This window comes from Ursus arctos, unplaced genomic scaffold, assembly GCF_023065955.2.
Source record: "Ursus arctos isolate Adak ecotype North America unplaced genomic scaffold, UrsArc2.0 scaffold_29, whole genome shotgun sequence".
Lineage (NCBI taxonomy): Eukaryota > Metazoa > Chordata > Mammalia > Carnivora > Ursidae > Ursus > Ursus arctos.
The window spans coordinates 34937232-34957990 of NW_026622974.1; the positions used below are offsets into that span (position 1 = coordinate 34937232).

Consider the following 20759-nt stretch of genomic DNA (forward strand, 5'->3'; position numbering starts at 1 on the left):
GTCCCAGTGTTCCATGAGTATATGTAATTTTATAATATACTCTAATTATACATTAGAGAATTTTCCATTTATCTCACAATAGGTTATTTTACCAAAATGCAGGCAAGCACCGATATTAAAGGCCTTCATAGCAATAGCAAAAACAGAGCTTGGTTAAAATCTCTTTTAGGAAGGGAAAATTAACTCTTTTTTTTCTTACATAATTTGGTAAATATTCATGACTCGGTCTGCTGAGTGAATGGAGGAGGCTAGCAGGGGGTGGGTAGAGGTCAAGAGGGAGAACAGATACAGAGCTCAGGTTCAAGAGCGGAGAGCATCAGAACAGGTGAGTGTCAAGACAGATAAAGAAGATGTCGGCAAGTGAGCAACAGGAGCAAGAATAGCAGACTACGGATGCAGATTCGAGAAGCAAGCATGTAGGATGAGTGGGAGGACCAGGGAGTAAGGACACCAGGTGGGCATGCCAAAAAGGCACGGCAAACTTCATGCAGGGGTGAAACTGGCAGATCTATGTAGAGGGCAAGTAAACAAAATTAGAGTCACAGCCATGGCTATGACTATGAGACTAATGGAGCTGCAAGAGACTGAAGATGGAAGCAAAACAGACAACCCATTTGGACTATAGCCTAATGAATCTTAATTAATACCTTTGGCTGGAAACCTCCCATGACAGACCACTGCAGCCTCCAGAGCAGTGTGTTAGCCTGTTAACAAACACAAACTGACCTAATTCTCATTGCAAAAGCAGTTATTAACTCCTTAATAAGGAAGAGAAAACCGATACTTACAGAAATTGAACCACTCACCCAAGTTCACACAACTAGTAAGTGGTAGAGCTGGAATCTGAACTGAGGAATATCTGACTTCCAAAGTCTATGCCCTTCTCTCTCACCACATTGGAACACAGGGTGCCTATTAAGAATCATATTTTAAAATCTATTTTGAACTTAAAACCTTATAAAATTCAGTATGGCCTATCTACAATGAAGACAAATTATCAAATTATTAAACAAACACTTCTCACCAGTCATCCTGCTTCCTGGGATTCATATATTGACAATACTTCATTCAATTTTAAAGTAAATAAATGAGAGAGAAAATCCAGTAGGGATCCAAACCTGGATATTCGGTGAAATTATCAAATATCTATTATCAACTCCAATGAGCATAGTGAAGGTATTACTAGAGCATGTCATAAAACATTTTACCTCTCCCTGAATATACTTTCAGAAGTCTAGTTATAGGATAGCTTTGGATAAGAAACCCCTAAAAAAGCTCTCCAATAGCATTTCTTGGATGGACCAAATCTGGCATATAATGGCCAAAAAAAGCCCTAGCCAGTGAGTTCATATCACTAAAAGTCTAAGAAATTTAGAAAAGCTCCAGGTATAACCTAAAGACACAGTCTGAAAAAGACAAAAAGGCCCACCATAGAATATCTGAAGTTCTGAGAAATTCCCATCTTTGCCCAAAAAGTTAAGTCAAGAGTCTGAGATGCTTATTAGATACCCCAGGTGACATGGTGAGGAAGTTATTTATATGCTTCTACAGTTAGAGATGTTTGGCCTGGAGACATAAATCTAGAAATCAAACACACATAGTATTGAAACGCTTGGATGAAGAATCACCTAGGCAGAAAAAAAAATAAGCATCCTTACATTATTACAGTCTTTGTGGATTGGGAAGAGGAGGATCTAAAAAAGAAATGGAATGAGTGGTGGACATGGCAGAAAAGGCAAGAGATGTTTCTCAAAGCCAGAAGAAGAAAATGTTTCAAGAAAAGAGTAATTATGTAGGTCAAGAGCTCAACTGATGATTCCTTCCCATTTTCCCTAAACTTATTTCTTCCCAAGTATTCATTGGCTAAGTAAATGGCATCAACATTTACTCAAATACCACAAAACACTTGGAGTTACTCTTCCCTCTTTCACCCTCCACATCCAGTCCACAGCAAGTAGTACTGACTTTAATACACGCCACATTTGATCACTTTTCATAGCCTCCACTTCTCCATCCTAGTCCAAGACACACCCATCTCTCCCCTGGACCACTATAATAGCATCTAGGATGGTTATGCTACTTTGTCTCCTGTTCCCTTAGAGCTTACATTCATCATACGGCAGCCAGAATGATCATTCTAAGATGCAAAATAGGGTCATAACCTATAGACCAGAGGAGCTGTTGCTACAAGAAACGTAGGAATCAAATGTCTCCTGCGCCTTATAGCTCCTGATGGTAGTTAAGGCAAGACAAGAAATGGACCCAGTGTGTTGGTAATAGCCTCCAAGATAAACATTGGCCAGAATGCCTCCTAATTGGAGTAACAAACTGCTAAAGAGAAAATCTGAAGTTGTATTCTAAAAAAAGTAACAAAACAGGAAAACAATGCAAAAAATGATATACCAATTGAGGGGCAAGAGGCTAAAATGTAGAGGGTATAAAGAGGAGCAGTGGGAGTGGGACATACGAATTGGTGGGCCAGACAGGCCTGCTCCACCAAAGCACCTACTCTAGGAGTTATTCCCAGTCTTGTCCCCTGATAAAGGCCAGTCCTGATGGCCATGCTTATTCCATGTGATTCTCCCAAGCAAGATGGTTGTCCCAGGGACCATGATGGTGGGAGTAGGTGAGAGGCAATCATATTCTTCTTCTAGAAATTTGTACTGGGATGCTGAGAACCTCAGACTGTTGGAAGATCAAGAGAAAGAAAGTGATAAAGTACTAGAAAGTCCATGAGCTGAGGGCTGAGCTTGTTCGTGCTACCCCAGGGCCCGCTCTTCCTAAGAACTAGTTGTTCAGCATTCTCAGGCCTTCCATGAGACTTCTCTGTAGCCTATGAATCACATTTTTTTTTAAGTGAGTTAATGCGATGTCTTAATCCACTGAGGCTGCTATAGCAAAACACCACAGGGTAGATGGCTTACAAAAACCAGAAATTTACTTCTCAAAGTTCTGGATGTCGGAAGACCCAGATCAGGATGGCAGCATGACTGGGTCCTCTTCAGGTCAAGACTTCTGTGTTTTCACTAATTAAGGGGCTAAGCAAGCTCTATGGGGTCTCTCTCATAACAGCACTAATCCCGTTCATGAGGGCTCCACCCTGATCACCTAATCACCTGTCCCACCTCCTAAGACCATTACAATGGGCATTAAGATTTTAACACTTGAATTCTGGGGGGATACAAACAGTATTCAGACTAAACAAAAACAGCTGTGGCTGAAGTGGGCAGGCTGGGTAGATTATAGAGATGGAATTCTAAGGTCTTTGAATGTTTTCCATGCTTCCAGCTTTCAACCGATACAGGCTGGGACACAGTTTCCTTTCTTTCCTCTTTTACACCAAGGGAGGCACCATCGTTTCGCATGAATCCATTGCTTTGGAATTTCCCTCACCTTTGGACTAAGCAGGACAAAGGTGTGGCCCTCGGTTGAGTCTACTCTAAACTGCTCAGGTTGGCTCTACTTCTTTGGATGAAAGAGACTAAAGGCCAAGTCTTTAGATAGTGGAGAAGGGATCTGCAAAAAATATTTGCCTGGAGGCCTCTATACCTGGGAATCACTACAACAAGTTATTTGCATGTCAAATTATACACAATGTGTTCAAATGAAATGGGTAGATCTTGTCTCAATATTCAAGGCCAAGAGCATCTAAACATTAAGAGAAAGAACAAAGACCCAGCAAATTCAGTTCATTCAAAGTACATTCAAATAATAATAAGCATAAGTTAAAGCAAGAATTCTTGAGAAAAAGATTAGAATATTATACTCTCTGTAAAAATCTTGAAACACTTAACAAAAATAATTCAAATGGCAAGGTACAAATCGAAAGGCTTTTAAGGCATGTTAATGATAAAAGGCAAAGAGCCACCATCCCCAAAAGAAAGCCTGGTGTACATCAAAAAAGGATCAGCCTGCTTGGGCCAAGGAAAGACCACACAGGTGGTCAGAGATATTAAAGCACCCCATTTTTATTTTGATCTGGTTTCAACATTGCAAGACATAAACGCTTCCTTGTTGGCGCATAATATAAGAGATTTTGAGGCTGAAATCTTGATTTTTTTTTTGTAAAGTCATTTGACATTCAAATGTCAGAGTTTTTATTTACATGGATATGAATTTAAGTATATTGTTTTTCTATTGCTGCTGTAACAAATCACTCCAAATTTAGTTGCTTAAAACAACAAATTTATTATCTTACAGTTCTGTAGTTCAGAAGTCTGGTACACATCTCAATGAAATCAAGGTGTGACCAAAGCTTCATTCTTTTCTGGAGGTTCCTGGGGGAGAATCTGTTTTGTCAACTCTTCTACCTTCTAGAGGCTGCCAGCGCTCCTTAGCTCACAGTCTCTTCCTCCATTTTCAAAGCCAGTGACACCCCATTTCCTTGATCCTTTTTTAGAGATTTAGAGATTACATCTCTAGGAAAGGCTCTCTGATTTAAAGGACTAATATAATTAGACCAGGTTCACCTCCCCAACCTTAATCACAGCTGCAAAAGTCCCTTTTGCCATGCAGAGTAACATAGTGACAGATTCCAGGGATAAGGTATAGACATCTTTGGGGGGCACTATCCCACCTACCACAGTAAAGAAAACTGGATTTTCAGAATGAGTTAAGCTTATATTTTCAAGTCTTCCAGATGTCGTCACATGCTCGTCATCTTCTCCCCAAATCAATGGGGCATCTCTCTTTCCCTTTGGGGGTTCATAAATTCTGTGCTCTTTAATTTACTACAGAAGATGTCTTTAATTTACTACAACCTGTGCTCTTTAATTTACTACAGAAAATGATGTCTTCTTCCATCCACTGAATAAAAATTCACTCAGTATATCACTTGAGATATTTGTTATTCCTTGTACTCAAATAAAATATCATGATTTCACTTGTCTTTTGTCCTTCATCTATACACACAACTGATATATCAGACACTCTCCCAGAGGCAAGTACTATATATTTAAGTCTCTTCAGATGATTTCCACACAGCACCATAGAGATTGAGGACTTTATTGATGCTTTTACCATTTAACAAGCATATGGTAAAACAAGTTTATATTTTATAGAAAGAAAACAATAGATAAGTGGTTGTTTTAAGACAAGCTATCAAAACATGTCAAATTAGGTGAAGTTGGAGAAAAGAACTTTCCAAAGCAGGTCACTAAAAATTTCCTTCAAAAACCATTTTTTTGGCATGTTTAAAATTCAATTTTCTACACACTTTTTTTTTTTTTTTCCAGAAACTCTTTTGCTACTTAAGATGAGGTTCCCCACTGATGAACTACTTTCATCCTCTTCTCAGGGTTGTCAGATCATAGACACCACAGGAGACCAGAGCTGGAAAGAAACTCTGAAATCTGTATTCTCCACTTAATAGACAAGGAAACGGAGGCTCAGCAAGTATAAAGAACAAAGCATGAGCAACACACTGGTTTTATGGGTAAAAAGACAGGCTTGAATTGCTAGTGAACGTTATTCAGAATTAGGACCAAAAGGGAAAGATTCTCACACTCTCAGCCTTCCAACTAACAGCACTCTTATTCATAGTTTAACCTTGAGAATGGTAATGGCCACGAGCCAGTGGAGCGGAAGGCCAGAGGGGAGAAGGATGTCACTCACGCTGATGGAGTGAGTGCCCTGCCAATAACAGGAACCTGCACACAGGCCCTTAAGCAACGATAGTTCAGCATGGTTTCCCCCAAAGAGTCTATTTTCATTAAACATTTTCAGCCACAGCTTGCCTGATTTTTAGTAAATAGGCAGGCTGATAATCTTTCTTCTGAGAATTTTATATCTAGTGTTAAAATGAATTTAAATCAGCATGCCATGTAATTGTACATTTTCACCAGAGTATAAAAACATGCAGTAGCAAATAGGTAACCTTCCACAGTCCTTACCCAATACTTACCTCTTCCTCACCCCTCTTCTCACATACGTGTGACACCTGGGAAGATGCCAGGCAGTGTTTTGTCACGATTCATTTAGGCCACGTACCTTTGGTCACTGAGAGAAATCTCTGTTCTCACACAGTCTCCTGCCTCAGATATCGTACAGCTGAAAACAATGGGAAAGTAAGAGAAAATATAAGGGCTCATTAGACAAACATAATATACCATCACATGTAGTGATGAAAGTTTAATTTGGTTTTAATTTCAGGGACCTGCAAGGAAAGCTTCATACAGAATGTGCTCCCAGGTTCTCTCTAGCCCACTGTCACCATCACAGTAAAAGGCTCCAGAAAGTGTTTGTTGGTTTTTTCCCCCCCAGCTTTGTTGAGATATAACTGAGAAATAAAATTGTGTATAAATTGTGTATAAAAGTATACAATGTGATGATGTGATATACATACACACTGTGAAAAGATTCCTCCCATCCAGTTAATTAACACATCCGTCACCTCACATATTCACCCTCGTCGTGTGTGAGAACATTTAAGTATTACCCTCTTAGCAAATTTCAATTATTCAATACAGTGTTATCAGTTATAGTCACCATGTTATGCATTAGAACCTCAGACCTCATTCATCTTATACCTCAAAGTCTGTACCCTTTAACCAACCTCCACCTATTTCACACATTCCCAGCTCAAGACCCCACTTTTCAATTCTGTTTCCATGAGTTTTTTTAACTTTACATATAAGTGATACCATACAGTATTTATCTTTCTCTGACTTATTTCACTTAGCATAATGTGCTCCAGGTTAATAAATGTTTCTGCATATTATAGGCTTTTCTTCTTTTTAAAGGTTGAATAATATTCCTGTGTGTGTGTGTAAAAGAAAGAGTGGGAGAGTGGGGGGGACAGAGAGAGAGAGAGAGAGATCTATTCATCCACTGATGGAAAATTAGGTTGTTCCCACATCTTGGCTGCTGTGAATAATGCTACAATAAACATGGGCGTGTAGATATTTCACTTTAAGATAATAGATTTGTATCCTTTGGATATATTCAGAGAAGGGATTGCTGAATCATATGGAAGATCTGTTTTTATTTTCTTGGGGAACCCCCATACTGTTTTTCATAGTGGGAAAAAAATTCCACCAACAGTGTGCAATGGTTCTCTTTCCTCCTTATCTTTGCCAGCAATGATTATCTTTTTTTCCTTCATCCAATATTTTTATTTTTCCTCATTTCATGTCTTTTATTCAAGTATAATTAACAGTGCTACATTAGCTTCAGGTATACAACATAATGATTTAAAAATTCTATACATTTCTCAATGCTCATCAAGATAAGCGTACTCTTAATCCCCATCACCTATTTCACCCATCCCACCCACCCACACCTCTCCTCTGGCAACCATCAGTTTGTTCTCTGTATTTTAAGCGAATGTTTCATGTCTCTTTTTCTCTTTCTTTTGTTTCTTAAATTCCACATATGAGTGAAATAAGTCAGTAGAGAAAGACACATACCGTACGATTTCACTCATATGAGGAATCTCTTGTCTTTTGAGAATAGCTATTCTAACAGGTGTGAGGTGATATCTCATTGTAGGTTTGATTTGCAATTCCCTGGTGATTAGTGATGTTGAACATCTTTCCATGTACCTGTTGGTCATCTGTAGGTTTTTCTTTGGGAAAATGTCTATTCAGGTCCTTTGCCTATTTTTAAAAAATATTTTATTTATTTGAGAGAGAGAGAGAAAGTGAGTGAGAAGGAGAGCACCAGCAGGAGGAGGGACAGAAGGAGAGGAAGAAGCAGACTTCCCTGCTGAGCAGGGAGCCCAACTTGGGGCTTGATTCCAGGACTCTGGGATCACGACCTGAGCTAAAGGCAGGTACTTACCCAACTGAGCCACCCAGGCACCCCTGTCCCATTTTTAATTATGGTTTTTTTTCTGTTTTTATATTAAGTTGTATGAATTATTATATACTTTAGATATTATTAACCCCTTATCAGATATGTGGTCTGCAAATATTTTCTCCCATTCCATGGGTTTCATTTTGTTGATGGTTTCCTTTGCTGAGCTTTTAGTTTGATGTAGGCTCACTTGTTTATTTTTGCTTTTGTTGCCTTTGCTTTTGGTGTCAAATGCAAAAAATCATTGCCAAAACCAGTGTTGAAAAGCTTACCTATTAAGTTTTCTTCTAGGAGTTTTATGGGTTCAGGTCTTACATTCAATTTTTACATCCATTTTGGTGTGATTTTTGTGTATGGAAATATAGTAAGCATTCATTAAATTTTTGATGCATTAAAAAAAACTAAGAAACAGCTTCTGTTCTACGATTTTCACCTAGGAGCCCATCAAAGGCAAAATAATGGTGTGTCACAGGAACAACGCTGGGAAGGGCATATAAAAGTGCTGGTCGCCAGAAACAGAACTAGAAATAGAGTGGATCAAGCGATGAACAGGCCCAAGTGAGAAACAGAAGGTCTGTGGCCCCATGCTCTGCTGCCTAACTGCTTACTAAGGCCACTGTATACAACTTTCTATCTGCTAAGATTCTGGACCCCTCTCTTCTAGGCCCTCAGAATCTTTTAGATCCCCTGGAATTAATTTATTATTCACTGATTTCATCTAGTCCAATACCCCTCTTTCAACCTACCTGGTTCTTCCCTCAGGCACTGTCAGACCACTCCTTGCTGGCATGAACCTGTCTCCACACAGAAAGGATGCTGAAATCACGAAAAGGAATAGAAGAGAGTAAAAGAGCCAAGAAAAAAAAGACAACAAAGGAATAGTCCTAAGGATCAGAGAAGTAACACAACATATAACCTGCAAGGAATGTGTTGTAAAAGGGTGAAGGGCAGACTTCCAAGAGATGTAAGTGGTGAAAAGCAAATGCTTTGGAAACAGAGTGCTAGATTTAAATCCAGCTCTGCTGTTTACCAACTGGGTTAATCTGGACAAATTACTTTATCTTTCTGGATCCTAGCTTCAACAGATAAATAATACCACTTACCCTCATAGCAGTCTGTGGAGACTAAATAGATTAATACACTTTAATACTTAGCACATAGTTTGCACTCAAAGTTGGTTAATATCATGAAAGTAATATCACTTGAATCCTTGACCCTTTTATAAATGTCTTAAATATAGTAAAAAGTCTTATCATGTGCATCTGTAAGTGCCAAGTTAGTGCCATTATTCTTTCCAAGAAACAAAAAAAGTATTGTCTCTGGAACAGAACATCAGAAAGGGGCCTGTGTAGGCCCTTCATTCACAGTAACACATATTCCTCCCTGGAGGGAGTTTGACAGATTATGACATATAGTTGCTGTCAGGAGTGAAAAACAACCTTAGAGTAAATCAGTTTTTAATTTGTGTTTTTGAAAAATTGGGACTATGCTTTAAAATTCTTTGAAATTAGTCACTGGTGAGTATGTAATTACAAGAACACAGTGCTTTCCCTTTCCTCAATGGCAGCAACCCCTCGAAACAGAGCAAGCAGACCAGTTCTTCATGCTGCACATGGAGCCTCGTCCTCCAATCCACAAGCTGAGAAGGCTTCCCCTCAGTGGAGCCATTCTTGTCCCAGTAAAGGAATCATAGCTGTGGCTCCCCCAGGAGCAGTCCATGCCTTTTCTCCTTTATCCAATCCATGCCCCTGGATCACGACAATGAGAATAATTTGGTATTGAAAAGAATCTGGTATAATGGACAGAGATTAATCACAGTTGGGTTTTAGATTTTTCAAAGTTGATGTCAAAATCTATAACAAGAAAAAAACAGATGATGAGCTCCTGGGAAAGGTAGTTCTCACTGAGTGGAGCACAGGAATCTCAAATGAGACCTGGAAGCCTCAGATGGTGAGAATGCCAAAAAGAATACTAATTCCTGAAAGAAAATACAAAATCCTGTCAGAAAAGCCAGCCCACCAAAAGCACAAAGAAAGAATGAGTGACAAAGGAAGAGGGCAGAGTCTCCAAGACTCTAGTATAAACTGTGTGCCCAGAAAGTCTAGTTCAAGGGAATGCCCTTGGTAGATGTAAGTGACTTCTGGAGCCAGGTGGCTGAACAATCTTACCCTGGAACCAAACAGAGAAGGGAGCTTACTTGTTACACAAGCAGAAGAGCTAAGAGAAAGTAGTGCCTGAGCTCTGGGTAGACTGGATTGTTCTTATTTACCCTTCATCCATTCCTGCCTTCTTTCTTCCTAACAGTCTTGATTTCCTTCCATGGATTTTCTCTTCCTCTATACAGCCTCAGAGAAGGCTGACCCCATCTCCAGTTCTTAGGGTATCTTAGCTATCTAAAAGAAATCTCATCCTCCTTTCCAGAGGTTGGTAAACTGTCATATGACCCACTGATACCAGGGAGAGGCTTCCTGGAGCTTCTGTAAAAGTTCCTCCTCACCTTCTGGAAGATATTCTGGATATTCCTCAAAAATTGTTCCTTGTGATGCAAGGCCCTGAACTGCTGCCAAACTGGGAATGAATTCAGTACACTAAGAAGAGAAAAGCTAAAAAATACAAAAACCGGAAGCAGGGGCCATGACATTTACTTGGAAGCCATCCTACCTAGGATTTCCAGTTTCACAAGCCAGTAAAATCCTCATTATGGTTGAAGTCAGTTTGATTTCAATGCTTTTGTCATATGTAGCTAGAATACCCTGGAAAAGGAGGAGGAAGAGGGGGAGGAGGAGGACAAGGATGAGGAGGAGGAGAAATTAAAATCTTCAGTTATAGGTGAGACTCAGAAAAATTATTACAAATTGCAATAAATCAATAGTTTAGCTCATGTCTAGGTGACTTTGAAAGCCTATCTTTTCCCACTTTCATGTCATGTTGCTTCTCTACAGCATATAGCAGACAAGAGCACACTCTTAATTTCCTGCCTGAGTAGGATGTGCGCTGGATCTCCACATTAACTGGGAAAATAGCTTTGCTTGAGAAACAAACTGGGACTCAGTCTTGAAAGGAGAAACCCAGATCCAGTGGAGGTGGTAGGAGCAGAAACTGTTGGCCTTCCTATTGCTCTGTGGCTTCCCTGGATTATGTTTCATCACAGTGCAAATTCTTGCAGTAATCGGAAGGAAACTGCTAGCAACTCCTATTCTCAAGGGTTTAGCCGAAATAAGTTGATGGAAAAAATAAAATGCTACCAGTTGAGTCAAATACATACAGAAATTTAGAACACTTTTCTAAAAAGAGCAAGAAAAGCTATACCCTTTATCTTTGTTTGTTTTGATTTTCCTACCCTTTAAGGCAAGCAAAATAAGGCATTATTTTCCCCTCTAAGTCAACAGAAATTCAGTATGAACATGACTTATATTCAAAGTGCTTCTTCTTGGAAAATGTTTTATTAAAGGCATAGATACTTGATCAAAGAACACTTTGTAACCCAACAGAACACTCTCTCGTCAGAAATGCAGTTGCCTTGGGGCACCTGAGTGGCTCAGTCGTTAAGCGTCTGCCTTCAGCTCAGGGCGTGATCCCGGAGTCCTGGGATCGAGCCCCACGTCAGGCTCCTCCGCTGGGAACCTGCTTCTTCCTCTCCCACTCCCCCTGCCTGTGTTCCCTCTCGCTGGCTGTCTCTCTTTCTCTGTCAAATAAATAAATAAATAAATAAATAAATAAATAAAATCTCTATTAAAAAAAAAAAAAAGAAAGAAATGTAGTTGCCTAAGATGGAATTAGCAGAAGTAATATAGTTACCTAAGATAGCATAGTTAGAAAGAAGCACAAATATCTCTTCTAGAGTACAGATTCCTCCCTGCCCCATCTCGGAAAGGCATCTCCTCCTTACAAGGCAACAGCAGATGAAGATTCTGAGCCCTCTGGCTCCTGATAAGGAAGAGAGCAATGAGGAAGTAGGAGGGAGAGTACTTCTGCCACTGCCATGATGGATATCCCCCCACTTCCCAGTAATAGAGGGTCTGCATGTCACCACATGGCTCAAGATTTCTGCAAAGGCTATAACAAGGGGTAGGTAAAATCACATGAGAACTATAATCATATACCACAATTCCCTTGCCTCTCCTTCCATAATACTCATCTGGAAATGCCTAAACCTGATTACACTCAACTATTTTTCTACTCTGCATTTGTATTTAAACAGTTGTCTGGTCTCTTTGAATTTGTGGTTACAAATCTCCAATGGGCCCCAGCACCACCTGGCAATCCTGCTCTATTTCCCCTATGCAATTCATTTTCTTATTCTCCCAATTATTCACTTTCCTCTCCTTAGGCCTCCAACACTCCCTACCTTCCTTATTCTCAACCAACAACTTTGCTTCTTCTTTCAATGAGAAAATAGATGCAAACTGAAGAGAATTCCATATCTTCTCATTATCAAATTTACCAATTTTTCATATATATCTATGTTCTTGTTCTTATCCAGCCAATCCCTCCCCATGTACACTGGATATCACCCCGTCTCATCTGCTCTTAATTATGAAAGAGCCACAAGGGGTTGGTGAGACTCTTGAAAATACATGCAACATGTCCTGTGCATAAGTATTTTTTTCTGAAGAAACATCCATAGTTTTCATAAAAATCTCAGAGGGAGTCAAAACATTTAACCCCACTATGAGCTAATAATAATAATAATAGCAACGTGTATTGAACCTTCAATATATGCCTAGTACTAGCATGAAAGAGCTAATTTAATTCTCAATGCAATCTTACAATAAAAGTACTACTGAGATACCTGCACCACAGCTGGGCAAACTGATGCTCAAATGCTTGGAGAGTTTATATAACAAGCTCAGGTTTTAAGAGCTAGAATTGCAGGTTCCAATTTGAGCCCAGAGAGATGCTCAAGACATCACACTAATATTACCTCTATGTTGTCTGGGAGGACTGGCCATCAGGGGACAGAGAATTTACAATTATCTTTTCCTTTTCCACATCTTATATCTGGAGAACTAATATAAAAAATACAAATTTTCTTAAAGAAAATGCTATTTTACAATCAAAATTATTCCAATAAACCACAAGGCAGGTGAAGGTGAAAGCCTTTACTTAGTAAGTAATTTAAATGATATATTGCTTTCTACATTGTGCATCATTTTTAATAAACTATTATGAAATATTATGCAAATTTAAAGTTATCAGCCTTCTGTAAATAACAAAAAGAACTTTAAATATTTAATCAGTGATTTATAACAGCTCAAGTGATCGAAGAAGGTAATTTAGCTTGTTCCTTGCACTCTATATATTTGGACAATTAAAAAATTGCTTGGCTTATGTTTAAAATGCCAAAATATGAGTCACTGTGATACATCCTCACTTGTTATACCTTGATTGCAATTTCACCCTCGCTTCTTTTTTTTACAATAATTTTTTATTATGTTAGTCACCATACAGTATAGCCTTAGTTTTTGACGTAATGTTCCATGATTCATTATTTGCGTATAACACCCAGTGCACCATGCAATACGTGCCCTCCTTAATACCCATCACTGGCCTATAACCCTCACTTCTTTATGCCTTCAGACCAAGGAACAGGTGCTCAAAAAACTCAAATGCCCTACCTCAAAGCTCAAAATAAAACCAAATATTCTTCTGAAAACAAAACTGCCAAGACGTAGTCACCTATCCATTACTTCATATTGCCTGGTCTTCATTTCCTTATTTGCAAAAGTCATAAGCAACATGTCCAACTATTTGGAACAGACAGAAGCACTCTCTTGAGCTTCTACAATTTGCCAGAATACATAGACAAAATCTTTAAGAAGTCCCATCTCGTCATGTAGGAGGTAAGTTCCTGGCTATAAAATGATGAGACAGGGATTTACCCAGGAAAACCAATCCAAGAAAAAATGTCATCTCTCACCCCATGTTTCTTCTGCAGAGAGGTTTATATATCCAGGAAACACATGACCAGGAATCCTTAGGACAGATGTTCTTTAGACTCTAGCCACCACTTACATTAACACCTAAAAAGTACCAGTCTACTTCCAAATTTCTCAAACCTTCCAATAAATTCCCTTACCCCTTACAGTGCTTACTCCAGCTATACTGAGCTCTGCCATTCTGCAAAACCATTCTCTGTTAACACTAGCCTTGTTGCCTCTGCCTGGAACACCCTCCCCTTCCTCCCTCTCCCCCTTTATTTGCCCAATTCTTCATCCTTCAAACCTCACCTCGGGGATGATTTCCTTGAGCACCCCCACCCCAACTCTGGAATAGGTGGCATTCTATGGCTCTGTTAGTGCCCTGTTTATGCTTAGCTTAGCAACAAAGTCTGTTGTTATGGTCTACTATCTGTCCCTCTTGCTAGATGCTACCATCCTTGGGATGAAGAACTGTATCTACCCTTAAAACTTTCATCTTTTATCATAGCCCAGTGCCTCAATTAGAATAAATGATAAATAAAAATTACTTATTGAAGGAATTAACAACCATCCTCATTTATCATATCCTCTATTTAGAGCTACATGCCTGTAGATGCATGTAGAAAAGATGCATGTATAGAAGTGTGTAGTACAGAGACACAGAGGGAAAAAAAAACACAGCCTTACCCCCCGACATATGAAAATACATATTCATTACAAGGATCATTTCCCTCTTCATCTTTATTTCCATTCCTCCTACACTACTACCTCATTGATTTTTACAGTATGCCCTCCTCCTTTCTCATCATTTTATTTTTGCCATATCCTCTACTGCCAACTCCTGATCATTCTCACAACTTGCCTTTTTCTCCACTATCTTCTAATGGCAACCTTAATCTGATTTGAATAGTTGTCTAATTCTATTTGGATGTCAAAACAACATGGAAGTAAATGTATAAATAAATGTGGTACACAATACATGCCATTCATTGATTTGTGCCTTAAATACGTACTTGTTAACAAGATATGTTTTCTAGGTATGAGCAGTGTATCTCGACAAGCCACTGCATGTCAAAAGATCAACGAAAGACTTCTGGCTAAGATGGAGGAAAGAGATTTATGATTGAACCTAAAACACACACACACACAACAGCTGCAGAAAATACATGAAGCAACAGTTTAAGACAGTGGACATCAGGCAATGAAGGCCAGCAATCCCTGAAAGATAGGGAACAAATGAGGTAATCCCTGTGATTGCTCAGTTTACAGCCTTCAGAGAATTTCCAGGCTTTGGCACAGGGAAAAGGAACCTGGGTGGAGCCCAGGTAGACTCTAGTGTCTAAAAGACAGAGCTTGGAGTCTAAGCAGACAAGGAGGGCAGAGTCTGCAGAATAAGAATACCAGAGAGGAGAAAGCTTCACACAGAAGTCAAAAATCTCGAAGCCTGAGAATGGATCAGCTCCTGCATTTGTGAAAACTACCAGAAAAAAGAGCCACTTGAAAGAATGAGAAGAAATAGTACCTCAGTACCTACTAAGGACCAGGAATAGTGTCTATTCCCACGAGTTAAATTGGAAAACATTGTAACTTGCAAGGAATTGGTAGAATACTTAGAAGGTCTTGCCTCTGGGTGGAAAAATAATACTACTAAACTAAATACAACTCTGGTGCTGCCTCACAAATATTAAAAGCAAGACCTGAAAGGATCCAACTGTTACCAAGTAAGCTAACTGCACCCCCAGAACAAAACTCAAGAATAGTTACAGGAAATTAAAAATATCTAGCACCCAAAAAAGTAAAATTCATCATGCATGGCATCTAATCAAAAATTACAAGGCATGAAAAACAACAGAAAAATATAATGCACAATGAATACTAGATCAGTCAAATGAAACTAACACAGAACGGACACAAATATTAAAACTAGAACATTAAATACTTTTTATAATAAAAAAGAACATTAAAACAATTTTTATAACAGCATTCCTTATGCTTAAAAAGTTATGTAGAGACGTGGAAGACATAAAAGAAGACCCCAATTAGTAGAGACATGAAAGATATAAAAGAAGACATCAGTGATATACTGGTCTTCCATTGCTAGGGCACAAATTATCCCAATTTTGATAGCTTAAAACAACACTTATTTATTAGTTCAGTTTTATGGGTCAGAAGTCCAGGAGGGACTGGCTAGAATAGATGATTAGGGTCTCATATACTGAAATTATGCTACTGGCTTGTCTAAACTCTTATCTTGAGGCTCTGAAGAAGAATTCAATTTCAAGATCACTCAGGCTGTCAGCAAAGTCAAGTCTCTTGTAGCTATAAGGCTGAGATCGCCATTTTCTTGCTGTGAACCAAAGGCTACTAGGAGCCTAGAGGTCACTCTCAGATCTTTTTTATATGGATCCCTCTATCTTCAAGCCAGCAACAGTGTACTCAGTCCTTCGTGTGCTGCATATCTCTCTGGCTTCTTCTGATACCATCCTGAAGAACTCACTCACTTTACAGACTTCTATAATTACACAGGCCCACCCAGAGAGTCTCCCTTTTGATTAACTCAAAGTCAACTGACTAGTAACTTTGACTACCTCTGAAAAATTCCTTTTGTTATGTAGCACTACATAATTGGGAGCCTCATATCTTATCATATTCACAGTTCTGGGGATTAGGGAAAAACTATCAGGGGGCCATTTTAGAATTCTTCCTACCACAGGTGAGATGAAAAATACACTAAGACTAAAGGAATATTATACATTTTAGAAGAAAAGATTAGTGAACTTGGAGACACAGTAATAGAAAATACCCAAAATGAAACAGAGAAAAAAAGATACAACAATAAGAAACCAAAATGAAGCATCAGTAAGCTCCGGGGACAACTTCAAAGGACGTGGAAAATACTTAAAGGAACAATTGTTCAGAATTTTCCAAAATTAATGAAAACTATAAATCCACAGTAGCAAGAAGATAATGAATCCCAAGCACAAGAAATCTGAAGAAACTACACAAAGGCATATATCAAATTGCTCACAACCAGTGATGAAGAGAAAATCTTAAAAGCAGGCAGAGATTTTATATACATTTACAGAGACAGATAAAAAAGAGAGCAAAATTCTCATTAGAAACAATGCAAATGGAAAGACAATATAGCAACATCTTTAAAAATGGGTGGAGAGTGATGTACAGTCAACCTAGAATGGTATACTCAACAAAAATTACTTCAAAAACTATGGCAATTGCACCCAGATGAAGTGGTAAAGAAGTTTAGGGTACAGATTACAGTAAGCACAGTGATGTTGGGACTGAAAAGTGGCTGTAGGACTGCTGACTTCAGAGCCTTGCAATATCTGCTCAGTCCACACCAGCTGGATAGGTCACGTACCACGGCTTCTTTCGCCCACTTCAACCAGTTCTGAATTATGCTCTCCTACATATGCATCTGATTGGCAGAATTTAAATTGCATCCAAAAGCTTAACTATAAGAGTTTAGAAAACCCTATTAGCCTTCCAGCTTTTGTACAGTAGAGACGCAGTGGACTGAAACTTTCAGTCTTTCTGTGAATAAAGCCTATCAGCTTCCCTTCATAGCTATAGTTCAAAGGGTAGACTTCTTTGTTATTGTTGTTGTTGTTTTTTAGGGGGGTTGGGAAGGAGCAGAGTGAGACAGAGAATCTTAAGCAGGTTCCATGCCCAGCACGGAGCCCAATGTAGGGCTCAATCTCACAACCCTGAGATCATGACCTGAGCCAAAATCAAGAGTCAGATAATTAACGAACTGAACCACCCAAGTGCCCTGAATGGCAGACTTCTAATTAAGCAAACATCTAGGGGCAGACTGAATACTCTCCAGAGACCAGGGAGGCTGGCAAACACCACCTTCACACTCATGCCCTACCCTGCACCACGTTACCAGTTTCTCCAAGAAAATAACTTGCCCACATATCTGGTGTCCCATCTTTTGTGGCTGCTTCCCAGAAGACACATCCCTTGACAGCCTGGCTCTGGTGGCCAGTGGCGCTTCTGTTCATGGATTCAATGGGACAGTAGCAAACAAACAGACAGTTTCTCAACTGGCTATCACTCCTGGTCTCCACATAGAGGGAACAGACAGAAGTTCTTATCTCCCAGTCTTCCTCTGAAAGAGGTGTGTTTCCATACTTTATTTTTTTTTTTTTAAAGATTTTATTTATTTATTTGACAGAGATAGAGACAGCCAGCGAGAGAGGGACACAAGCAGGGGGAGTGGGAGAGGAAGAAGCAGGCTCATAGCGGAGGAGCCTGATGTGGGGCTCGATCCCATAACGCCGGGATCACGCCCTGAGCCGAAGGCAGACGCTTAACCGCTGCGCCACCCAGGCGCCCCGTATACTTTAAAAGCTACTGGCTGGGGGTTCACCTTCCAATCAGCCTGAGCCTAGGTGCTGACTGAGGTCTTCCCCTCTGGGACCTGGACAGGTTTGGGCATACTCTCAACTACTGGGAGCTATTAAAAATAAAATAGGCTGCTTGGACAATGACAAAGATTTGAGAGACAACCAAGAGCTAGGACAGGGTTGAACAGTAAGATTCATCTTCTATACGAGAACACTCCTTCAAGATGAGGAGAAGTGGTTGTTTCATCTGATACATAGAAACCAACATAGAAAATAGAAGATGAAAGAAGAAGGGGAGGAAGAGGAGGAGGAGGAAGACAAGGAGGAAGAGGAGGAAACAGAGAGAGAAGGAATATGTTACAAAAGAAAGAAGAATGAAATCTCAGAAAAAGACCTTAATGAAATACAAATAAGTGATTTATCTGATAGAGTTCAAAATAACGGTCACAAAGATGATCACTGAAGTCATGCAATTCATTCAAGCAATGCATGAATAAAGTGAGAATTTCAACAAAGAGACAGAAAATATTTAAAAAGCACCAAACAGAAATACAAAGCTGGAAATTGCAATAACTAAACTAAAAACTTTAATAGAAGAGTTAAATAATAGACTATATGAAGAAGTAAAAAGGATCAGCAAACTCAAAGACAGGGCAGTGGAATTTGTTCAATTAAAGGAGCAGAAAAAAAAGACTGAAGACAGCTTAAGTGACTGATGAGGCAACATCACGTGGACGGATAGTTGTACTATAAGGATCCCAAAACAAGAGAAAACAAAAGCGGCAGAATTATTTTTTTAAAAGACTTTTTTTTCCTTCCTTCTTTCTTTTTCTTTTCCTTTCTTTCTTTTTCCTCTCTCTTTCTTTCCTTCTTTCTTTCTTTCTCTTTTTTTAAGAGCGAGAGAGGGAGAGCACAAGCAGGAGGAGAGAGAAGGACAAGCAGACTCCACACTGAGCATGGAACCCAACACGAGGCTTGATCTCACAATCCTGAGATCGTGACCTTAGCTGAAATCAAGAGTCAGATGCTTAACCAACTGAGCCACCCAGGTGCCCCTTGAAAGAAATACTGGCCCAAAACCTCCCTAACCTGAGGGAAAAAACAGGCATCCAGATCTAGGATGCCCATTGAGTTCCACGAAAGATAAACCCAAGGAGTCCCATGCCAAGACACATTATACTTAAATTGTCAAAAGTTAAAGACAAGGAGAGACTCTTAAAAGCAGCATGAGAAAAACAACTTGTTATGTACAAAGGAATCCTACTAAGATTATAGGTAGCTTTTTCAGCAGAAAATGCAGGCCAGAGGGAGTGCCACAGTATATTCAAAATACGAGGGAAGCAGCCAAACAAGCGAAGCTATCCTTCAGAACTGAAGGAGAGTCAAACAGTCTTTCAGACAAGCAAAAGCTAAAGGAATTCATCATCATTAGACAGGCCTTACAAGAAATGTTAAAGGGTCATCTTTAAGCTGAAACAAAAGGCTACTAATTTGTTAACAGGAAAACATATGAAAGTGTAAGTCTCACTGGTAAAGGTAAACATATAGTAAAATTCAGAATAATATGTTATAAAGATAGTAGGTTAATCATTTATAAAGCTAGTATAAAAATTAAAAGAAAAAAGTAGTAAAAATAAATATAACTATAATAATTTGCTAATGGGATAAACAAGCTAAAAAGTTGAGAAATCAAAAACATAAAACTTGGTGGGGGAGTGAAAATGTAGAGCTTTACAATTCATTCAAACTTAAGTTGCCATCAACTTAAAATAGACTGTTATAAATATAAGTTGTTATATGTAAGCTTCACAGTAACCACAAAGCAAACACCTATAGTAGATACACAAAAGATAAAAAGAATCTAAGCACACTACTACATAAAATCACCAAATCACAAACGATGAGAGCCAGAGAAGACAGTAATGGAGAGGAGCTACAAAACAACCAGAAAAGAATTAACAAAAATGACAATAACACCTGTCTATAATTACTTCAAATGTAAATGAGCTAAATTCTCCAATCAAAAGACAGAATGGCTAAATGGAAAAAAGTACAAGACCCAACTATATGCTGCCTACAAGAGACTCACTTCAGATATAAGGGCACACAGACTAAAGAGTCCGCGAAGAGATGGAAAAAGATATTCCATGCAAATGGAAATCAAAAGAAAGCTTGAGTAGCTATATTTACATTGGACAAGTAGATTTTAAGACAAAGACTATAAGAGACAAAGAAGGTCATTGTATTATGATAAAGGTGTCAATCAAACAAGAGGATTTAACATCTATAAATACTTATGCATCCAACATAGGAGCAGCTAAATATATAAAGCAAATACTAACAGAGCTAAAGGAAGAAAGAGATAGCAATACAATGATAGTAGGGGACTTTAATACCCCAGATAGATTATGCAGATAAAAGAGCAATAAGGAAACACTGGCCTTAAACAACATGTTAGACCAAATGGACTGAACAGACATTTACAGAACATTCCATCCAAAAGCAATCAAATACATGTTAATCTCAATGTTATACAAAACATTCTACAATAGATCATATGTTAGGCCACAAAACAAGTCTTAATAAATTTAAGAAGACTGAAATCATACCAAGCATCTTTTCTGACCACAATTGTATGAAACAACAAAAAAATTCAATTACAAGAAGAAAACTG

At 38.9% G+C, this 20759-nt stretch overlaps 1 protein-coding gene across 2 annotated transcripts in view; it reads right to left on the reverse strand.

The window, feature by feature from the left end:
• UBE3D (ubiquitin protein ligase E3D) overlaps positions 1-20759 on the reverse strand; it is a 367577-nt gene that overhangs the window by 82484 nt on the left and 264334 nt on the right. The window contains exon 10 of one of the 2 annotated variants that reach the window (XM_048219692.2): positions 5989-6048. In XM_048219692.2, coding sequence (XP_048075649.1) covers positions 6034-6048 — 15 coding nt within the window. In that variant the 3' untranslated portion in view covers positions 5989-6033. Of the gene's footprint in view, positions 1-5988; positions 6049-20759 lie in introns of those variants that run through there. The other variant, XR_008956211.1, reaches the window with a different exon arrangement.